Source organism: Mustela putorius, unplaced genomic scaffold (assembly GCF_011764305.1).
Source record: "Mustela putorius furo isolate JIRA1106 unplaced genomic scaffold, ASM1176430v1.1 tig00003845_pilon_pilon_pilon, whole genome shotgun sequence".
Taxonomy (NCBI): Eukaryota; Metazoa; Chordata; class Mammalia; order Carnivora; family Mustelidae; genus Mustela; species Mustela putorius.
This window is the reverse complement of record NW_025421998.1, coordinates 50,946,459-50,971,171: the sequence shown is the minus strand read 5'-3', so window position 1 is coordinate 50,971,171 and position 24,713 is coordinate 50,946,459. Positions and strand designations below refer to the sequence as shown.

Genomic DNA, 24,713 nt, shown 5'->3' with positions numbered 1-24,713 from the left:
CTCTCTATTCAATTTTACAAACTTGTGAATTATTATGTTTTGTTTGTGTTTGTGGAGTTGCCTCTTTCAATGTGTTTTCAATAGACGGCAAGGCACCAAAAACCATGGGTAAATAATAGAAGTTAAAAATAGTTACTACCTAACAATGTTACTGGAACAATTAGAGTGCAGAAAACTCTCTCATATGAGAAGCCAACTAAAAACAAAGGTTGGCATGATGCTGGTTCTTTGGTTCTTTTCAAATTAATAAAACACACTTGCTCTAAACTCATCTCTCTCAGTTAAAACTATTTGGGTTGTTTTAATTTGTTTCCAACCCCCACTAAAATACACAATAATGGATCCTTTGTGCAATTCTGCTTTTTCCCTTCTTCTTTTTTATATATATCCAGAGTACCAGCATACATTTGTATGCATGGGCTATACATATGCCTTATTTTCACACTCAGAAAACATGGGAATTATTTTTGAAGAAAGCCTCTTTCTAGCCAGATTCCATTAGGTCACATTATTCAAATGCAGTATAACATAAAATTCATTTGTTTTCATCTGGTGTCTAGTTGTTAAGGAACAGAGCCAAAAATTTAACCTTTGCAACACAACAGAAGAGGAGTAGAGAACCTGAGCATTGTCTATGGGCATGTACAGAGCTTCTGAGCAAGGGGAACTACAGTTTTATATTCAAACCTAGAAGACTATAGCATATATTAGGAAAGAGCTATTTTTTTTTTACCATATGTGCAATGAAATAAAAACAGTGACTTCCATTCTCTCTTCAAAAAACCCAGGAGCTTTTCTAGACTCATGACCTCTGAAGTCATTTAACATATTTTAAACAGAAGTCCTATCACTTCTGCCTTTAAATAACAAAATGGGACTCCTGAAAAGCATAAAGGTTCTGAAATGCCCCATCAAGTTACCAAAGGAAACAATTTAACTTTGTTTTTCTTAAGGGTGAACATCCTTACAGAGAGATGAATCTGACAAAGCAATAAACACAATCTGAATTATTTTCAAAAAGCCTTACCTCAGTTTACTAGACACATGTAAAAAGTGCTATCTATTTTAAAGACCTAAAAGAGATTATTATGTTTTAGCATTTCATAAATTTCTAAAAGATATACTCACATTTTGCTGTCACTTTGTAACCCCCCAGAGGAGGGGCATGGCCTTCTAATGCATCAAATCCAGCGGAAACTAGGACCATGTCTGGATCAAACTCTTTGGCCACAGGCGTCACTACAGTCCTGCACAGTAAAAAGGCAACCAGTTACACATGGGAATGGTGAATACCTTTAAAGATTGTGCAATGAAAATGACTTGGCACATCCTCAAGAAGTTCCCAAGAATAAAGAAAAGGGAAAAAGAAAATACTATTTGAATGGATCAAAAACTTATCATTTCCTTACTAGTGAATCACTGTTATTTTAGCATCCCAATTCAGTCTTTTTTCTTTCATCTTTTTTCTCTCTAAATTAAAAAAAAAAAAAAGGTTTTGCAGGTACATTCTAAGCCCATCACATTACATGCACATCTGTGGCTGTTTTACCCCACTGCCTATAAAAAAGTGCTTCTTCCAAGGGAGTGACTAATGTTTTACAGAGGAAAGTCAAAGCTTTAGTGAAAACCCGGCTTGCTCCAGTTAGTGAGAACTTGGTGTAAATTTGAACTATAAATTTCTTTTGAGAAAAAGTTCCTTTTCCAACTTAAAAAAATTTTGTTTTAAATATTTGTCATGGTAGGGGGTAATTCTTGCAAAGGAAAAATGCAAAATTCCTTTAATAAAATCCAGATTATAATGTTGAGTCCAAGGTCAGAGACACCAGGAATGTGTTAGTCTCATCCATGACAGCAACCCCTGCTGGCCTTACTCAGACACTTCAGCATCTACCTCTTCAGCCTTCTCAAATCACCCTGACCCTTTTTCCTTACTGCTGGATTTGAGAGAAAATGACTAATGGATGCTACTGAGCTTTGTAAAATTAAAAAAATTAATGTAGGCTTCAAGACCAACTGTCATTATTATTTAGACTCAAATTTCCAAAGACTATTTCGTAAGAGTGGGAAAGTGCACACAATAGCAGATTTAAAGAGTGGTAAGGTCTCTGCTGTGTGTTTAGCAGAAATAACTGAACTAAATATCAAAATTGCTATCCTTGAGTAGTGACAAAATTGAGTTCTTTTCATTTTTTTATGTTTTTAAAGTGACCACATATTAGTTTTACACTTAAAAATTTAACAAGTTGTTGTTGAAATTATAAAACAAAAAAATACTTATTTGAAATTCATAAATGAATGAAAAGATAGTTCTCAATTTAGTTTTTTGAGGATTCTTCATACTGTTTTCCATTGTGGCTAGACCCAATAGACAATTCTACCAACAGTACATAAAGTTTCCATTTTCTCCACACCCATGCCAACATTTGTCATCTCTTATATTTTTTATGTGGGCCATCTGACAGACCTTAGGTAATATCTCATCATGGTGTTAATTTCCATGTCCCTAATCATTAGTGATCTTGAGCATCATTTCATGTACCTGTTGGTCTTATGTATATCTTCTCTGGAAAATGTCTATTCAGATCCTTTGGTTCATTTTTAAAAATTGGGTTGTGTTGTTTCTATTGAGTTGTAGGAGTTCTTTATATGTTTTGGATATTAACCTCTTATCAGATATATAATTTACAATTTTTTTTCCCATTCCGTGGGTTGTTTTTTCACTTTGTTGATGGCTCCTTTGCTGGGCAGCATCTTTTTTAGCCTGACATAGTCACACTTCCTTACTTTTTGTTTCTTGCACTTTAGATATCATATCCAAGTAATTGTTACCAGAGCCCATGTTAAGAAGATTTATTCCTATATTTTCTTCTAAGGGTTTCATGTTTTCAGGACTTACATTTAAGTGTTTAATCCATTTTAAGTTAATTTTTGTAAATAGTATAAGATATAGGTTCAGTTTCATTATTTTATGTGTGAATTTCCAATTATCACAGCGCCATTTATTGAAGAGACTGTTCTTCCTTCACTGAGTATTCTTGGCTTCCACCTCAAATATTAGTTAACTGTATATGCTTGGGCTTATTTCTGGGCTCTGCATTCTGTCCCATTGTTCTATTTTTCTGTGTGTGCATGTGTGTGTGTGCGCGCGCACACATGCTAGTACCATACTGTTTCGATGAACATAGCTTTATAGTATAGCTTGAAATCAGGAAGTGTGATGCCTCCCACTTTGTTCTTTCTCAAGGTTTCTTTGACTATTTGGGGTCTTTTGTGGTTCTATATACATTTTAGGAGTGTTTTTTCCATCTCTGTAAAAATTGCCTTGAAATCTTGATAAGGATTGCAGTGAATCTATATATGGTATTTTATTATTTTTCACACTATTATAAATGGGATTATTTCTTTTTCAGAAAATCCATTGTTAGTGTATAGAATATGTTACTGATTTTTGTATAGTTAATTTTTGTATCTTGCAACTTTACTGAATTCACTCATTAGATCTTTAAAAAAAAACTATTTATTTGACAGAGAAAGTACAAACACATGGAGCAGGAGGCAGAAAGAGGGAGAAGCAGACTCACTGCTAAGCAGGGAGCTTGCTGTGGGGCTAAATGTGGGGTTTGATCCCAGGACCCGAGGATCATGACCTGAGCTGAAGGCAGACGCTTAATCGACTGAGTCACCCAGGCAACCCTGTGATGTCAGTTTTAACATCTCCTTTTGCACTTATAATTTTGTTGATTTGGGTCTTTTCTCTTTTTTCCTTGGTCTAGATACTGTGTTTGTCACTTTTGTTTGTATCTTTCTGAAGGAGCAACTCTTACTTTGGTTAATCTTTTCTATTATTTTTTTCTGTTCTCTATTTCATTTATTTCTTCTCCAATCTTCATTATTTCTTCCATTCTGCTAATTTTGGACTAAGTTTGTTCTTTTTCTAGTTCTTTAAGCTATAGAGTTAGGTTGTTTATTTGGTATCTTTCTTGCTTCTTAATGCAGATGTTTATTATTTATTTATTTCCTTTAAAACTGCTTGTGCTGCATCCTGCAGAGTGTGATATGTTGTTTCCATTTTCATTTATCTGAAGAAAACCCTTTATTTCCCCCATTAATTTCTTCTTTGATTCACTCATTTTTCAGGACAGTGTTGTTTAATTTCCATGTGTTCATGAATTTTCCAGGTTTCTTCTTATCATTAATTTCTAGTTTCACGCCATTGAGGTCAAAGAAGGTAATTGGGATGACTTTAATCTTCTTGAATTTGCTGAATTATATGCGGTCTAATGTATGGTCTATCCTGGAAAATGTTCCATGTGCACTTGAGAAGAATGTGTATTCTGTTGTTGTTGGATAGAATGATCTGTATACATCTGTTACATCCATTTGGTCTATAGCATTTTTCAAGTCTATTCTTTGCCTACTGATTCTGTTTGCAAGATCTACCTATTTTTAAAAGTGGGGTATTCAAAGTCTTCAACTATTATTGAATTACCATTTATTTCTCCTTTTAGCTCTGTTAGTTTTTGCTTTATATATTTAGGTAATCTAAGGATGGACACATAAGGATTTATAATTATTTTATCCTCTTGATATATTGACCACCTTATCATATATAGTGACCTTCTTTGTCTCCTTTTTGCCATTTTCAGTTTAAAGTCTATTTTGTCTGATATAACTACTCCTGTTTTTTTATGGTTACCATTTGCTTAAAATATTTCTTTCCATTATTTCACTCTCAGTCTATGCATGTCTTTAAAGGTAAAGTGAATCTCTGTTAGGCAGAATATTGTTGATTCCTTTCTTTTTCTTTTTTTTGTATTTAGCCATTCCACATATTTTAATTAGATAACTTAATCCATTATATTTATTTTTTTAAAATAAAAACATTAATTGAAGTATAGTTGACATGGAATATTAAATTAGTTTTAAGTGTTTAACAGTTGATTCAACAATTACATACATTAGGAAATGTTCATCACAATAAGTGTATTACAATATTATTGACTATATACCCTGTGGTGTGCTTTTCATCACCACGGCTTTTTTATTTTAAAACTGGGAGTCTGTGTCTCTTAATCTCCTTCACATATTTCATCCATGTTTAAAGTAAATATTGATAAGGCATACTATTGCCATTTTGTTCTATTTTCTGGCTGTTTTGTAGATCCACTGTTCCTTGTTTCTTATCCTGCTGTCTTTTTTTGTGTGTTTTGATATGTTTTGGAATCAGTATGCTTTGACTTCTTTTATTGTGTTCTTTTGTGCAATTACTATAGGATTTTCCCCTGCAGTTACTATGAGCCTTACAGAAATTATCTTAAACTTCTGACATTCTATTTTAAATCAATAATAATGTCAATAGATTTCATAAAATTAACACTTTTATTTCTCTTCCCCCTCAATTTCAGTTGATGTTACAACTGACTTTTTAAAATATATTGTGTAACTAGTAACAGAGTATTGTAGGTTTGGCTATTTTTACTATGTTTTTTCTTTAACTTTTAAGCTAGAGTTGTGAGTTATGTGCCACTATTAACATATTGCAGAATCTAATTTTGGCTATATATTTACCATTACCAAAGAGGTAATATTACCTTTTAATTTTTTTAGGTTGTCAATTATTCTTTTACTCCCACTCAAAGAACGCCCTTAAGCATTTCTTATACGGCAGGTCTGGTGGTAATGAACTCCCTCAGCTTTTGTTTGTTCAGAAACATCTTTATCTCTCCTTTTTTTCTGAATGACAGCTTTACCAGGTACAGAATTCCTGGCTGACAGCTAGTTTCTTTCAATATTTTGAATATGCTGTTCCATACTCTTCTGGCTTGAAAAGTTTCTTTTGAAAAATCTGTTTATTGTCTTATTGGGGTTCTCTTGAATGGAACGTCTCTTCTCTTGCTGTTCTTAAAACTCTGTGTTTTTTACTTTTGACAGTTTACTTACAATATATTTCAGTTTATCCCTATTTGTGTTCAACCAATTTGGGGTCCTTTGGGCCTCATGAATCTGGATGTCCACTTCTTTCTCCAGGTTTGGAACATTTTCAGTCTTTATTGTTTTAAATTATATGTTCTGTCCCCTTTACCTTCTCTTCTCTTTCTAGAATTCCCATAATGTGAACATTGTTTCTTTTCATTGTGCCCCATAATTCTTACTGGCTTTTCTTTTCTTTTTTTTTTTCCCACTCTTTTTGCACCTCTAGGTAATTTCCAATATCCTATTTGTTAGGTCATATATATTCTTTCTTCTGCAATGTGGAGTCTACTTTTGAAACTCTCTTTTGAGTTTTTCAGTTCAGTTATTGTGTTTTTCAATTCTAGGATTTTTTGGTTTTGATGGTCATTTCCTTGCTGACCTTCTCATTTTGTTCATGCACTGTTTTCCATAATTTCTTGAAGTTATCTGTGTCTTCTTGTAGTTCACTAACCTTCCATATGAGGATTATTCTGAATTCTCTGTCTGGCACTAGACAGATCTCCATTTATTTATAGAGACAATTATTGGAGCTTTATAAGTTTCGTTTGGTAGTATCGCACTTACTTGGATTTTTTGTAAGACTTGATTGCTTATGTTGGTATCTGCATGTGTGAGTAATGATCCTCCTCTCTCAGATTTTATTGTTTTGCTTTGGCAGAGACTGTTCTTCACCAGTAAGCTCAGTTTCGGTCTGCAGGTATGTCAACTGGTAATGTCCATGGGCAGATGGGGTCTGCTATTATGGTCTGTTTTGGGGAAAGGCAACTGTTTGAGCTCTGAGGATAGGGATGGGGAGGTGTGCCACTGGCTGAGAACAGCTGGGTAAAACTGCTGCTTGGTTCCCCACCCATGTAAGGCTATAAGATGGGCTCCACAGTGGCCTGGACTCTCTAGCCCTGACAAGGAAACATTATGAGAACAAGGGCCTGAATAGCTTGTTTGGCACACTGAAATTGTGCCCCCCAGGGTTAATGAAGATGAAACTGGCAGAAAATTTACAGCTTGGTTTCAGAGAACTGTTTCCCCCAGCTACTGTGCCTCTCAGACCCCACTAAAAATCCACTAGGTGTCTCTGTAGAAGCCTGGACTCAAGGTCAATGGATAGTATTCTAGCTATGAACATGCATTGTATGGCCCTGCATTCTTTACCCAAGATGAGCACAAACCTTTTCCAGTTTATACCAGCTCTCAGAGCATAACCGTAACTCCTTCTCCTTGTCTTAAGATAACCTCCTGATGTCAAAGAGCTGAATTTTGCCTTGTTCTGATGTTAAGTGAACATGTGATGTATGTTACATCCGTTTACTAAATGTGCACGCTACATCTTTTCTTATGAATACTCATAAGTTTCCTTGCCCTTTTAAGTCAATATGTGTGTTGGGGCACTTGGGTGGCTCAATCAGTTAAGCATCTGCCTTTGGCTCAGGTCATGATCCCAGGGTCCTGAGACTGAGCCCTGTGCCAGACTCTCCACTCAACGGGGAGTCTGCTTCTCCCTCACCCTCTGCCTTCCCCTCAACTCAGGTGTGCTCCCTCTCTCAAAATAAATAAATAAAATACTTAAAGAAAATCAGTATGTGTGTGATCTCAACTTCTATAATTATAAAAAGAAACTTGTTCTCTCCCCCTCAGGGAGGTGGATTTGAGGCTTGCCCTTCCACACCCATCTCCTCATTTGGCTGCCTCTAAAATAAATCATTCCTTTGCTACATACCTGATATATCAGTGATTGATTTTGTTATGCATCGGGCAGATGGACCTGCATTCAGTTACAGAATCAAGCCAGAGTTTTCTCTGGTCAGTTGAATCTACCAGTTTTGCTCTGCAGATGGGGAAGCCATGGGCCATGCTCAAGTGCCACATTTTTAAGTGCTGTACTAGGGCTATTGAACAGGCTATGCAATTTCCCATGTGCTCTGGTTAGGTTAACTGGTCAAACAGGCTGAAGACTGCGTTCAGCTATAAGTAAAGATAAAATTATGTTCCCCACAATGGGGCAGAAGGAAAAGCAGCTTGAAAGCTAAGTATAAAACTCTTTGTTGTCTTAATATAAGCCAATTAGCAACCTCCAAATCCCTGATCATACATGGCCACTGGATTTGCTATGCAGACAATCATCTCTGCCCAACCATCTCATGGTTTAAGTGCCACTGTGCTGCACAGTCTCCAGGAACTATCTTAGGCTCTTCTCGCCAGATAGGACAGAAAGACACTCTCTATAGTAGGTGAAACTGTCTCAGCTCCCTTACCTGGGTGGCAGTGGGGGGACCAGGGTAGCTCCAGACAACTTTCAATTTCCCAGATAGATTCTATCTTTTGGAAAGGTCAGGGAACTATCCTTAGCCTTGGATATGAATTAATTCATCTTTCTGTCTGTGTATGATGGGAAAGCTCCACTTCTGGTACTGGCTTTGCTTTGGGGGCAATCAGCTCTGCCTGCCCACCCCTCAGGATAAATGCCTTTGGGCCATAACTTCCAGAAACTGTCTCCAGCTCTTCTGGTCAAATGGGGCCAGAAAATACTTTCTGCAGTGGGCGGGACTGCATGCAATTCAACTCCTTGCCTGAGCCTTGACAAACATGGCTTTAGGGCCTACAAAACTCCTTTGAGGATCTGAATCAGGTGGATCTACACAGCATCTTCTCTGGTCAGAGTGTACTCCTGACTTGGTTCTGCAGATGAGCAAAACCACTGGTAGGGACTACTACTTGGGTACTGCAGGTATGAATGTGGGCTGCGCAAATCTGTGTTGTTGTTGTTGCAAGACCCTCCCTTCTCTATCTACCACAGTCAGATTCTCAGTGGTTGTGCCCCACCCATCATTTCCCTATAATCCCTGTGGTGTGAGATCAGAGTAGGGGCTCCTGCAAAACAATCCACAGTGTTGAGGTATTGTCCCCTCTGGATTCTCTTTTCCCACTAAAGAAACCAGAGGCTTGGGGGAGACCTCTCTGTGTGGTGATGTGCCATCCTGGGTTAAGAGCAATGTGGTCAATGTGTAGCCACTTCTCTTACTTTTCTAATGCAGTCTCTCTTGGTCTCTGTAGTGCAGTGTAGTGCTTCAGTTTTACCCCCATGTTCTAGAATACTCTCAGTGGTGTCTTTTCCTTAAATACTTGTTAGTTGTTCTTGTGAGGGGGAGCAAAGTCAGGGACAACCTGTGTACCCATGTTGATTATGTCACTACTTGGGAAACTTGTCCAAATTTAGAATCTCCTATCCATCCAAACTGCCAATCAAAATTGAGAGTAGAATAATCAAGCTTCAGACATTCAAACTCTTAAAGAAAAATAGTATCTCAAAAACTTTTTAAAAAGGTGGGGGCAAGGGGTACCTTGATGACTTAGTTGGTGGAGTATGTAACTCTTGATCTCAGGGCTGTGAGTTTGAGACCAAAGTTGGGTACAGAGATTACTTAAAAAATAAAATCTTGGAGCACCTGGGTGGCTCAGTCAGTTAAGCATCTGCCTTCAGCTCAGGTCATGATCTCGGGGTCTAGGGATGGAACCCAGTATCCAGATCCCTGCTTAGCATGGAGTTTGCTTCTCCCTCTCTCTCTGGCCCTCTCCCCCATTTATGCTCATTCTCCCTCACAAATAAATACATAAATAAAATCTTAAAAAAAAATAGGGGTGCCTGAGTGGCTCAGCTGGTTAAGCGTCTGCCTTCGGCTCAGGTTGTAGTCCCAGGATGCTGGGATGGAGCCCTGTGGTTGGCTCCCTAGCTCAGCAGGGATCCTGCTTCTCCCTGCCTGATGCTCCCCCTGCTTTTGTGTCTGTGCGTTCTATCAAATAAATAAAATCCTAAAATAAATAAATAAATAAATAAACTTTAAAAAAATAAAATAACATCTCTCACAAATATTTTCATAGGAAGGTACTGGCTGATAAACTCCATTAAAATGAAGCCATAAACTATGAAATAATAAGACACAAACCATTCACGCTGTCAAAACATTTTTTAAATGTCAATTTTTGCCAAAATTCAAAGAAACTTACTCTTACTTTAGACAAAATAGGAGAAAGGTCTGTAGAATGGAGTAGGTTTCATTTTAATGCAACTATTTTGTTAATAAATACATCTTACCCACTTACCAGAAAATTAGATCTATTTATCCATATATCTCAAAATATATAGAATCTACTAGCTTCCATCTGAAGAAAATGTGACTTTTATTATATACATCATTCCTGAATTCACAAAAATGGTTCTTGCAATTTCACACAGGCTTTCAAAATGCTCTATCTTGCAGGACTAATCCCATATACTTGAATTTACTACAAAGATTTTTAAAAATGGAAAATGAGAAAAACATACATGCCCAGAATTGTGTCTGAGTGGTAGAAGTTTGCTGAATGAATTAATGATGCATAATTCTAAGAGCTATGATGCTATGCTACCATATATGCTGTGTACTAAAGAAATACATGGTAACAGGTGTTTAACAGTGGTATTGGTAAGGTTCAATCATTTATTTCAACAAGTATATAATGAGTGTCTACTATGTTACAGACTCTTCTGCCTTAAAGACATGCTAAATTTTGAACTGAATCTTTATTTTCCCATTGTTGGCTTCAAAGTATTTCATGCTCAGTTTTCTGATAAACTGATGAAACTAAGATACCACAGATCTCTTATTGTGGCAATTATTATAGCAATGTATGTGAAAGTGTTTATGCTCTTCTGTTTATGCCAGTGTAGACTGATTTTTAATTCAAAAGGCCTATAACATCTGAAAGATTGATGAAAGATTAAAAAGCACATTTGGGTAAACATAAATAGGAAAAACTGTAATTTTTCTAAAATAGAACAAATCCTCAAAGGCATTCATTTAAAATTTTATCTGAACCATTAGGTTTTCTGGTTAAAGACAGCAAACAAAGTATATGTGTTTGTCTCCCATCTTTCCCTATATCCCACTGACAGGAAAGCATAAGAAAAAAAATATATATATAGAAATTCATGATTTTAAATATATATCAGGCAAACAGTGATAGAAATAGCTTTAGGTATGTGTGTATGCATGGGTTAGTATGTATTTCCTACAATCAGTGGCAGCCTAGTAGCAAAGAGAACCATTAGTACCCAGATCTTGTTTTCTAATATAGATCTCCAATAAAAGGATCCAAGGATCCTTGGAAAAGTGGTTGATTCCAAGACTGTGTTAGGGAAAACACCAGCTATTTTTGAATATCTTGTGGTGATAGAAAACAATGAAATGCTCAATTAAAGATAAGGACATGTCAATAGGGCATACAACTTAATGTGAAGAGCTCTCAATGGCCAAATCTATGAAAATCTGAGGAACAAAACACCTAATGACAGTATTGGACTATAATCAATAGAGTCAAGTAAGTATCTGTGTGTCCGCAGAGAGACTAAAAATAATGGAATAGAGAAGAAATAGCTCTGCCTTACAGAAAACTTTCAGGTAACAAGTATAGAAGAAATGAAGGAAATAGAAAATCACTGTTTGAATAAGACAGAAATAACTGGTGCAGGTAAGGGCCATGGAAGGATGCTGAAATTATTGGGTAATAGTTTGCAAAGAAAGATACTGTTTGCATCTACCAAACTATCTTTCCCAAGATATTCTAAAGGAAAAAAAAAAAAACTTTAAAATGAAGAAATCTGCAGATACCATAATAAAGTGATCAAGGTTAATATCCCTTAGATAAGACATGTCAACCTCAATAGTCCTTGATTTGATACATGAGAAAGGCTGACCAGTTCTATAGCATTCTTGCAAAAATATACATAACCTCAAATCTAATAATGAGAAAACATCAGGCAAACCTAAATTGAAGGACATCTGACTAAATAACCAGTATACTTAAAAGTAATGGCTAGAAGGAAATAAGGAAAGATTAAGGAATTGGTACAGATTGGAGGAGACTAAGGAGACATGACATTTAAGTGAAGTGTAAGATTCTAGATTGGATCCTACAATAGGAAAAGGACATTAGTGGACAAACTGCAGTCTCGTGTGTAAACCTGGCGATTCACAGACCTGTACCCCTGGGGATAAAAATATATGTTTATAAAAAATAAAAAATTTAAAATCAGTGACCTAACAGTATTGTACAAATGTAATTTCTTGTAAATATATAACATCAGGGGTAACTGAGTATAGGATATATAAGAAGTTAGTGCTATCCTTACAACTTGCCTGGAAATCCAATAGTATTTTAAAATAAAATGTTACCAAGTATCAGAATACAAAAAAAAAAACAATTTATGAAAACAAAAGAGGAAAGAAGAAAAAGAAGGAAAGAAGGAAAAATTTACAGAGTTATTTTAGAAAAGATATATTTACTTATTTTAGAGAGAGAGTGTACAAGTTTGAGGGGTGGAGAGGGAGAGACAGAATCTGAAACAGACTCCCACTGAGTGTAGAGCCTGATGCTCGCTGTACTCGGGGCTTGACACAGGACTGGATCTCAAGACTCTGAGATTATGACCTGAGCTGAAATCAAGAGTCAGACACTTAACTGACTGAGCCACCCCAGCACCCCAACAGAGATTTTTTAACAAATTTCTAGAAGAGAGAAATTGACTAGGTACACACTGAGGGGGAAAAAAAATGAAACAAACAAAAGCTACTACCCTGCATACACCCTCATGGGTCCCATTTTTTCCCAGAAGAAATGGGAGATACTCCCACCCAATGGAACTCAAGTAAAGAATAATGTGTGGTAAAAGAAAAGAGGAAAGACTGAAAAGAAGAGATTAAAGAAATGCTAGTTGGTTAAGAAAAACAGAACTGTATCTCAGCACCTTAATTACCTTCCCTCTCTTTACCAGCAACCAGTGTTTAATACCAGGCAGAACATTCAGATGATTCTCTTAAGAAAAGAAGGTGTGGGGAGAAAGCAAAAGCTTCTAGTGTAGATACTGTTGCCCCCAAATAGTCTTCTTTATTTTGTCATTTAGGGAGATTCAGAGACCATGAACCATCTTTTGGAATGCTAACCCCAAAGTGGGGCTTGGCGGTCCACGTACTCCATCCCACACCAACTGACACAGAGCTCCCATTTGACCCATTTATACAACCACAGGAAAATCTGACACCAGTTACTACTTTCAAAAAACCATCAATGGCAAAGAAGAAATTTCCTGGCATATAAGGAGCACCAGTAGTATAAACAAAAAAAAAAATTAAAATAAACATAAATATAAATAACTCTGAAGAAATCAGAGATAGTTCAAGCAACAGAAATAATAACCTCAAAGAGATTTAGAAAAATATTTTATCTTTAAAATGCAGACAGGCTGATATGAAAGAGAAACATCAAAGAACAAAGGAAGCAATTAATGATAAAAACTACAATTGCACAAACTAATAGAAGCTCTGAAAAAATAAAATTAAAGTAATTCCTCCTAAATGGAAGCAAACAGACAAAACATAAGTGGGAAAATATGAAACAAAAAGGATTAATGCAGAAGTCCTATCTTTAAACATCAGGATCCCAAAGAATGCTGAGAAAGAGGGGAGGAAATTTTCAACTAATAACAGAAGATAATTCTTAGGAACTGAAAAATGACTTAAGCCTACATATTTGGTAAGTCCAACTGATGCAAAATCTTATGCATAAAAGCATATACATACTTTTATACATATTCTCATGAAAGTTCAAAACCCCGGGGATCCTTAAGAAAGAAAAAAAATCATACTCAAAAGAGATCAAGAAGGAGACTGACATCAGAGTCCCAATCAGCAACAGTGAATACCTTCACATCCTGAGAGAAATTATTTTTAAACTCTAATTCTGCTTCTAGCTATTACTACTAATATTCAAGTATGTTAAATTGAATAAGAATACTTTTAAGACATATAAGGACTCAGAAATTTAATTCCAAGACACCTTTTCTGAATAACTTATTTAAGAATGTACTCCTGTAAATCAAGGAAGTAAACCAAAGAAACAGAGAGGCATAGGACTAAAGTAGTGTATATACCATAGGAGAATGATAGAGTCCAAGGACCTGATGATTTGTATGTGTATTTCTTTGCTAGAAAGCAAACTACTAAAGCAATAATGATAGCATATCTGCCTTCTCATCTCCAACTAACTACCGGAGATTCTGTCACAGGAGAAACAAATCACAAATCCCATTTTGGTTTTATTTCTGTGAACTGTGATTTTTTTTTTTTAAGATTTTATTTATTTATTTACAGACAGAGATCACAAGTAGGCAGAGAGACAGGCAGAGAGAGAGAGGAGGAAGCAGGCTCCCCGCAGAGCAGAGAGCCCGATATGGGGCTTGATCCCAGGACCCTGAGATCATGATTTGAGCCAAAGGCAGAGGCCTTTACCCACTGAGTCACCCAGGTGCCCTGTGAACTGTGATTCTAATTCAGAATCTCCCCAGTTGGAATCAGATCTCTGGATTTATTTCGTTTCTAGTCAATGGTAAAAGAATTGATTGCACTGACATTGAATCATGTGCTTTATTTAGGCTTAGTCACGCTAGTGATTTCCCATGATTCACTGAGGTATGTGTGAAGTAAACATACACAATGTTGTCCACTCAAAATGCATGCTCACTGCAGGGGAGCACAGATTTGGCTTTGAGAAAAACAAAAATGTTAGATTCTTCAGCCTTAAGTGCAAAATTTAAAGCATTTCAAAGCTTTATAATCTACAGAATTATCAGTATTGCTGTAGACTTTCAGAAGTCTTTTATTGAGCCCCTGTTGTATCAGAGGCACTGGGACTGTGTTGAGATTCAAAGATAAGAACAAATTGTAGTTCTGCCCTATAGGAGTTCATAACTTAGCAGGAAACATGTTTTTGCAGTATGGCATGGCACAAGCTCAGTCATAAACAATGTACCAAAAGACAGAAGGGCAGTCAACAGGGATGAAGAGTATAAAGAAAGTCCTCCAGAAGAAAAAACATGAAAAGTGAATTTGGACATTAGTGTAAGAGGTTGGCAGGAAGAAAAAAGTAGAGAGAGCAGTTCAGGCAGATGGACTAGCAAGGGAAAAGCTGTGGGCATTTGAAAGGGCATGGAGACTTGTGACAAATACTTTGATATGACAGGAGCATATTGTACATATGGGTAGCAGTAGAAGAGAAGATTATAAAAGGCATGCAGTACCCAGCCCTGGATGAAAGAGGACCAAGAGAGCTTGATGTTGAAGAAACCAGGGGCCATGAGATGGTGGTGACAAGTGTTTCAGGAACTGGAAAGTTGACTGAAGTATAAGTGTATCACACCGTTCATTCAATTCATTTTCTTTACTCATCAAACCTTTACCAGCTTCCTGGGATATTCCAGGCACTACTGTAGGTAGGGTTTATAGCAAACAAAGTCCTGGATCTCTTGCCTTCATCGAGTTTACATTCTAATAGAGGAGAAAGTGTATAAATAAACAAGAAAGCACATAAATAAGGGTTACGGTGAAAAATAAACATGAAGTCATGGGAGATGGTGCAAGTTAAGTATGGATACGGAGAAGGCCGCTCTGAGCTGGTGACAGTGGAACAAAGCTGCACTGTATGAAGTGAGGAGGTAGGTCAAGTGATTTATGGATGAAAAACACTGGCCTGTGGGAATAGTAAATGCACAGGACTTGAAGTGGGAGATCTTTCGTGTATTCACAAGGACCACAAGGAGGCAGTTATGGCTGATATCAAATGAATAAAGGAAAGACAGTTGGAAATGGGGTCAGAAAGGTGGCATAAAGCCAGTTCACACAGGTCCTCATAGGCCACTGTAAGGACTTTGAGTTTCATTCTGAACAAGAAAGGAAATTGAAAAGTTTTGAGTAGAACAGTGACAAGATCTGATTTGTATCATTTCTGTCCTCATCAACTAAGTATTTTAAAGTGTCTTTTAGAATTAAGAGGTGTTTTTGACTTCTGAGGCAGCAGATTCTGATCCCCTATATAATTCATAATGGCATATTATAATCATGTAAATATGAATTACAGGTGAAAATCCAAGCCTTTACTTTTCTTTGTATTTTGATTGTAGGTTACCACTTAAACGTATCAGATTATAAAACTGCACATTTTCTTTTTTTTTTTTCAAGATTTTATTTATTTATTTGACAGAGAGATAGAGAGCACAAATAGGCAGAGCAGCAGGCAGAGAAAGAGGGAGAAGCAGGCTCTCTGCTGAGCAGGGAGCCCGATGTGAGACTTGATCACAGGACCCTGAGATCATGATCTGAGTTGAAGGCAGCCACTTAACCGACTGAGCCACCCAGGTGTTCCCAAAACTGCACATTTTCAAATGTTACAAGGAATTCTGTTTCTTTTAGATTTTTCTCACAAAAACAAAATGCACATTACAGTGTGCCCACTTTTTCATCCATCTGTATATGTTTGTGCATGAAGAGCAGAAGAAGGATGCTCCCAAGAAAAACTCTTCATAACAGTTCATGCTTGGACAAGTGATGAAGGCAGCATATCAAAAACAGCTGCTGAACAGATTCTAGGCAGTGACTGTGCCTAGATTGTGCCTCCTATGCCTCAGGATATCCCTTAGCATCTCACTCATCACTAGACCAGCCCCCTTTGGGGGATGCACCAAGGGAAGGGATATTATGCATATTTGTGGAAGAAGGTCAGCTCTGGAAGCTCTAAGCACACCAGGTATACTGGTGTTGTCTACCAGACCCACCAGTCTCAACTTCAGTTAACTCCTGCTCTTCCTCCTTAATTTCCACCTTCCATTTCCTCACACACCCAACAAAGACACACTCACACATATATTGTCCCTTTCTATCACCACCTTCTGTTTTCTTTATTGCCTCAATTTTTCATCTTCAGTAGTTCCCTTTCTCTTATACCCATCTCTAGTCCATTTTGAAAGTCTTTTGTCTACACATTCAAACTATATCCAGTAACCTACCACATCTCAACACTTCCTTTGCCATTACCCTGGCCTGTGCCAACACCTCTTATCTCAATTAGAACAACAGCCTCCCAGAAGGTACCCCTATTATCTCTTTTACCTACTTTGTACTCCATTCTCAACAGGGCAGCTGTTATGTTTAGCATATCAGATCCCAGCTATTTTTCTCAGGGTAAAAGTGAAGGTTTTTTAAGTGACTCGCAAGTCTCTGCACAATGAGGCTGCCCAGCATCAATCTGATCCCATCTCTTATAACAGTCCATCAGGACTCCATTCACAAACAGTATGGATATATTCTGGCCATCAGGATTTTTACACTGGCTACTCCCTTTGCCTGGAGTGCTCTTTCCCAGATGGTTAACTCCCTCCCCTCCCTCAAATCTTTGCTTAGGTATCATGAACAAAGGGCAGTAAGACCTTTTCCTGATGCTCTTCCCCACACTTACCCATCTCCTTCATTCCTAACTTTTATTCTGCTCTCCCCCCCCCCATAACACTTATCTTCCAAAGTGATACATGATTTACTTATTATGTTCACTATGTATTTTTTATTATCTGATTCTCCCCAGGAGATGCAAGTTCCCCAAGGGAAGAAGTTGTTTGCCTCTTTGTTGAAAGATGTATCCCACAGACCTAAAATAGTACTTCCCACATGGTGGGTACTCAATAAATAGTTGTTGAACGGAATGCCAAATGATAACCTCTCTGGTTTTTCATGTTTTTGGCTCAGGTTTTCTTAGTCCCTCACTCTTCTTCAGCATCTGCTCATTTCACAAATATATTTAAAATGCTTCTTTTAGTAAAAGGTCATCTACATTTCTTTTGTCATGTCATTGTATATGAACTTTGAGTCTAATCATCAAATAATCCCAAGTTCCTCTCTTGGCCAGCTGGTTACAAAACTGTCCAAGCATAAAAACAGAATAGGAATAATTATAAGAATATGTAAAAACCCATTTAATTAATATTTAATCTAGACATTATACTAATGAGAAAAAAAGGAAAAATGGGACTAAAAAGTCTTCACAACTTCAGAAGATATATGTGGATTCTATTTCCTCATATAATGTTCTGTTTTCCTCTCAGGGGTCTATATGGCTTTTTCTGCCTCAAAAATTCTGCTTAATATAAATTTCCTCTTATCTTAACCTATTTTTGTTGACCAATTTAGATATGATTCCCAGTGTCTAATTGTTTTATTTTTGTACATATTAAGCATTAAAATAGGAACTCTGTCAGTGCAAAAGACATTATTCTCTGACCATCTTGCTTTGATGAGCACTATAACATTTCATGAAAGAGAGGGAGAAAGGGAAAGGTGGGGTTTCTACAAAAGCCTTCAAAAAAGGGGACCAAATTCTGCAATGTTTTCCACTGCATACTACCTCAAAATTGAATTATCTAGCTTTGGTGTACAACTTTAATGAAGTAGGAAGATTGATGGACAACCAACTCAATAATACCTGGTTTCTGTTCTTGCCACTGGTAATTGTATGACCTTAGTAAACTGTCTTTCCTCAGCTATCAGTTTCTTCAACAAAAAGAATGGAGCTTCACTTAGATGGTCTCTGAAGTAACATGCATTTTAAAAGAATGTTTTTAAAAGAATGAAATTTTGATGAGAACTATGTATGAACAGCACTTTCAAAAGCATAATAATAGGTCTAAGATCTCATATCACTTCATTTAAATATGTGTGTATATCATAATACCTCACAATATATTCTAACAGGAACATGTATATTCTAAACAAATATGTGCATACATGTACTTAATGCAATAATATTTATATATTCCTAGTCTAAAAAGTTTATTCTTTTAATTAGAGCTCCAAATGTGACATTTTAAAAAAAGATTTTATTTATTTTATTTGACAGATAGAGATCACAAGTAGGCAGAGGCAGGCAGAAAGAGAGGAAGGGAAGCAGGCTCCATGCTAAGCAGGGAGCCTGATGGATGTGGGGCTCGATCCCAGGACCCTGGGATCACGACCTGAGTGAAGGCAGAGGCTCTAACCCACTGAGCCACCCAGGCGCCCCCAAATGTCACATTTAATAAGTTTATATTTCTTCAGAATATTACAATGCCAATGCTAAGTTTAGAACTCAGTCATTAAAAAAGAATGAAGAGTTGAAGGGGCTAAGGGACTTTCCTTACCTAAGATGTGTCATATGAACAGTAATAGTTCTTACTGATTCAGATATTACTCAATGTGTCTTTGAACTGAGAGTTGGGAAGAAAATCTTTCCAGTCTCTCTTCCTGGCTTTGGGACACTGTCAGTGAAGGTCATGTTATTATACTCATAGTACTATATTTTCTATTCCTCTGTATATGGAATGGTGCTGGCTTCCTAAGCAAAATCCTATACTCAGGCATAACAAGCTGGGCAAAATTATAAATTGCTAGTTTATCAAAATGGATAAAGTGAATCTTATGTAATTACCATACAGAAACATAGTGGTAATGGAATTAACAGATTTTGCTTTTGTTGAACTCTATGTCAAAACTTAGTCTAAAAAAAATTAACAGAGCAGAATTAGGAAACTCTGAGACAGGATTAGTTTGGAGTTTCTAGAAGTCACTTATGAGCTAATATTAAAATTTTATTGAAATAAACTTCTTTCACTTTGAAATATAAAATGAAATGCACGTATGTTTAAAAATGTCCCTTCCCAGTCACTATGAAAATATATAGATACCATGTATTTTAATATGCTAAAACTGTGGCTATAACTTTGCAATATTGGTTTTCAAGAAATATTTTTTTATTTATTTAAAGATTTTATTTATTTGAGAGAGAGACCGTGAGAGAGAGCACAAGCGGGGAAGAGAGGGAGAAGTGGGCTTCCAACTGAGCAGGGAGCCCCATGCAGGGCTAAATCCTAGGACCCTGAGATCACAACCCCAGCCAAAGGCAACAGCTTACCCAACTGAGCCACCCAGGTACCCCTCAAGATATATTTTATTATGATTCCAAATGTGGGTCTAGTAACTTGTGGATGATTTTAGGTGTTAATTTCCTAAGTATTGCTAAATCACTTCTTCTAAATTTATAAAAGCTAGCACTCTGCCACATCCATTGAACAAAGGGCTGAGTCCTAGGTAACCAATGCTGAGCCAAAACAGAAAGGACCAATAACTTCTCTAGGATAATGCACTAGAACTACGGATTCCTTCTTGAACCCCTGCAGAATCGCCTGGGCTTTCCCAGAAATACATTTCCCCTTATGGTTACCATGACTACCTACAGTGGACTTTAAGCTCTAACTTCTCTTATGCCTACCTTATTCCTTCTCCCTCTTCCTTTCCATCTTTTCTTCCCTCTTCCCCCTTTTCCTCCATTTCTTTCTAATTTATTTTCTCTTTTTTAGACCAATTGGTTCTTAGGACACGGACATAATTTAAGAAGGCTTTGAGAAAAAAATTTACATAAATTGGAACAAAGAGTTTTCAATTTTGTTTCCTTCGGGAAAGACCAACTGGACAACTGAGGTAGAAAGTATATTTAGAGAACATAATCCACATATTCGGGCAAGAGAGCCAGAACAAGCCCCTGCATCATGTATCTTTCCAAATCTTTGTTTATTTTAATTTCTATAGCAACCTTGTGGTTGTAAAACATTGCCATAATGAATGGAAAATAGAACACAAATGACAGTAAAATGTTTTTATAACTCAAATAGCAGAGGATTGTTTAGAGAATTTAGAAAGACTTTTTTTTTTAATGGGCTCATAGCAGGAAAATTGTCTACCTAAGTCAATAGTAAAGTTCTCCTCCAGAGGGACAATAAGATGCTTGAGACACGTGCATTTTGGAAACTTAATTATGTGCCCATTTCTTGTTATTACTTTCTTTATCCAAAAAATCCCTAAAGAGATTTTACTACCACCAAATCAGTCATAGGGATTTCTCTGCTTTCAGTGGGGTGCAATGTGGAGCTTAGTGCACATATTGCATTTCCCATCACCTTATGAGCACAGAATATTCTTTCTGTAAAGTTTCAAATGGGCCTCTCTTTGGTCTTTGCACAAATGATTGCATTCCATAAAATATTACTGCATTAAGCCAAAGGGCCCTGGCTAAAAATTAAACTCAATATCCTAATAAAATCTAATCTAGAATATGTGTGTGTGTATATATATATATATACACACACACACATACACACACACTTAAAACAAAATGTTAGCTTTTATATTTCTTCTCAAAAGACGATGAAGCTTTGTAGACATAAGAAGGAAAAAGAAAGGTCAAACTTTACTGTAAGTAAATGTTCTGTGGTTTATAGAATTCACAAAACAAATTACAGCATGACATCCTTTTCAAGGAACTGTTTGTGTCTTCGGAAAAAGTGTGTATTATTTTTGGTGAAGTCTACCTTTTGATGTGGCCTTTCTGAGGAAGGCAGCATCATCAAGATTTTTTTCTCTTAATTGCGTAACAATACAAGATGAACAAGAAAAAAAAAAGGCAAGCTCATTTAGTAATTTAAATCCCTCAGGCACAGCCAGAAAGAGACTGAGAAGGAAAGAACTTGGGAACTGAATGGAGTTCTGAAATATAGTGTGAGGATGTCTCCTCAATCAGGAGACTAGCCCCAAATCAAGAAATTTTAATTTTATTTGTATCAATGACAGGGGAGTAAGAGTTACCCCAAAGCTGAAGAAATAGTTCATTTATGGTGAAGGCAAGCTAACTCTTCTCTTCTAACAACAACAATAAAATTACCAGTCATTCTGACAACGTACCACATGCCAGGACCGGAATTACATAGCTTACATTATGTCTGGTGCTGGAATACCAAGAATAAACCTGAATTTATGTATTTTATTCACCCATCTTATAGATAATTAAACTGAGATTCAGTGAAGTGAAAAAGATTTTGTCAAGTTGATTTGGCATATAACTGCCATGAGTGGGATTCAAACCCAGATCTACCTTAATCCAAAGACCAGGCTCTCAGAAACCTGACAATCTCATTGTCTTTTAAATGCATTACTCAATGAAAAGTTATGTTTTTAAATGCCATAATTCTATGAAGAGATGAAGGCATATCATGTGCATCAAATTAATCATTTCAATGTTTCTGTGAATTAGAACGTACGCCCCATTTTATAGCAGATAGTAAAAATGAGACTGTCTGTGAACATTCACAGAAACTTATTTTCAGGCACAATTCCTTTTTTTTTAAAGAATTTATTTATTTATTTGAGAGAGAGAGAGAGAGAGAATGTCACATGTGTGCATGAGTTGGGGCATGGGCAGATAAGGAGGGAGAGGAAGTGAGCATCTCAAGCAGACTCTGTGCTGAGTGTGAGCATGACACGGGGCTCCATCTCATGACCCTGAGATCATGACCTGAGCCCAAACCAAGAGTCAGGCACTCAACCAACTTAGCAATCCTGGTGCCCCTTTTAGGCACAATTCTAACCACAACATTCATTCTACCAATAAATTTCGACTTTCCATGGTGCCTGATAGAGTAAATGATATTTACTATATCTTTAGCTATGACAAAAAAATATCACCAATGACTGTCAATCGGATTAGCATGAAAACAGTTTTTAAGTATATACAAACATTTGACATACAAAGTAAAAAACACGATGATCATCTATTTTTCCAAATATCCAGAGGTCTGGTTCCATATACACAAATAGCTAGATATCTGACTAATTAATGACATTTAAAAAAAACTAGATGCTGTAGTGGCAGGGAAGTGCTGCTATAGTGATATAGTGACAACCTGAACACCTTGGTAGGACCCAAGATTCCAATGAATTAAAAACCTGAAAATTAATCATCCTTTGTGAGATATACTTATTTTAAACCAAATAAACCTCTATAGTCATCTACACAACAGCTGTACATGCTCTTATCAAAAAGATTAGGGTGGAGAGGAGTCAAGATGGCGGAGAAGTAGCAGGATGAGGCTACTTCAGGTAACAGAAGATCAGCTAGATAGCTTATCTAAAGATTGCAAACACCTAAAAATCCAAAGGAGATCGAAGAGAAGAAGAACAGCAATTCTAGAAACAGAAAATCAGCCACTTTCTGAAAGGTAGGACTGGCGGAGAAGTGAATCCAAAGCGACGGGAAGATAGACCCCGGGGGAAGGGCCGGCTCCCAGCAAGCGGTAGAGCAACGGAGCACAAAATCAGGACTTTTAAAAGTCTGTTCTACTGACAGACATCAAGCCAGAGGCTAAACCGGGGTGAAGCCCACGCGGGGTCAGTGTGGCCTCAGGTCCCCCAGGGTCACAGAAGGATCTGGGGTATCTGAGTGTCGCAGAGCTTGCAGGTATTAGAACGGGGAAGCCGGCTACAGAGACAGAGCTGAGGAATGAGCTCTCAGCTTGGGGTTACCTTGAACCGGTCGCAGGCTCTGTGAGTTTGAAGCACAGCCATAGGCCAGGGAGATGGGAGTTATTGGGCGCTATTCTCTGAGGGCGCACTGAGGAATGGGGCCCAGAGCTTTTGGCTCCTCCGCACCGTTGACAGGGCGGCCGCCATTTTCATTCCTGTCCTCCGGAACTCTACGGAAAGCATTCAGGGAACAAAAGCTGCTGAAAAGGAGCCCGAGTGGATTACTCAGCCCGGCCCCTGGTAAGGGTGGTGCAATTCCACCTGGGGCAAAGACACTTGAAAATCACTACAAAAGGCCCCTCTCCCAGAAGATCAACAAGAAATCCAGCCAAGACCAAGTTCACCTACCAAGGAGTGCAGTTTCAATGCCAAGGAGAGCAGCAGAATTCCAGACGAAGAGTAAGCAAAGCATGGAACTCATGGCTTTCTCCCCATGATTCTTCAGTCTTGCAGTTAATTTAATTATTTTCTTTTCAATTTTTTTTTCTTCTGCTGCTAAATTTTTTTAAATTTTACTCTTTGCTTTTTTAACATTTTAAAACTAGTTTATCTAATATATATATTTTTCTTTTTTATATTTTTTCTTTATTCATTTTCTTTTCTTAATTTTTTTTTTCTGAACCTCTTTTTATCGCCTTTCTCCAACCCCACCCCATGATTTGGGATCTCTTCTGATTTGGTTAAAGCATATTTTCCTGGGGTCTTTGCCACCCTTTTAGTATTTTACTTGCTCCTTCATATACTCGTAACTGGACAAAATGACAAGGCGGAAAAATTCACCACAAAAAAAAAAAAGCAAGAGGCAGTACCGAAGACTAGGGACCTAATCAATACAGACATTGGTAATATGTCAGATCTAGAGTTTAGAATGACGATTCTCAAGGTTCTAGCCAGGCTCGAAAAAGGCATGGTAGATATTAGAGAAACCCTCTTGGGAGATATAAAAGCCATTTGTGGAGAAATAAAAAAAACTAAAACCTAACCAAGTTGAAATAAAAAAAGCTATTAATGAGGTGCAATAAAAAATGGAGGCTCTCACTGCTAGGATAAATGAGGCAGAAGAAAGAATTAGCAATATAGAAGACCAAATGACAGAGAATAAAGAAGCTGAGCAAAGGAGGGACAAACAGCTGCTGGACCATGAGGGGAGAATTCGAGAGATAAGTGACACCATAAGACAAAACAACATTAGAATAATTGGGATTCCAGAAGAAGAAGAAAGAGAGAGGGGAGAAGAAGGTATACTGGAGAGAATTATTGGGGAGAATTTCCCCAATATGGCAAAGGGAACAAGCATCAAAATCCAGGAGGTGCAGAGAAACCCCCTTAAAATCAGTAAGAATAGGCCCATACCCCGTCACCTAATAGTAAAATTTACAAGTCTTAGTGACAAAGAGAAAATCCTGAAAGCAGCCCGGGAAAAGAAGTCTGTAACATACAATGGTAAAAATATTAGATTGTCAGCTGACTTATCCACAGAGACCTGGCAGGCCAGAAAGAGCT

The 24,713-nt window shown here is 37.1% G+C and overlaps 1 protein-coding gene across 13 annotated transcripts in view; it reads right to left on the bottom strand.

The window, feature by feature from the left end:
* The window catches only part of HDAC9 (histone deacetylase 9), a 924,856-nt gene that overhangs the window by 135,676 nt on the left and 764,467 nt on the right, over positions 1–24,713 (bottom strand). For all 13 annotated transcript variants that reach the window (XM_045062751.1, XM_045062752.1, XM_045062760.1 and 10 more), the window contains one exon: positions 1,129–1,247. In XM_045062751.1, the coding sequence (XP_044918686.1) occupies positions 1,129–1,247 (119 nt within the window). The remainder of the gene's footprint in view (positions 1–1,128; positions 1,248–24,713) is intronic.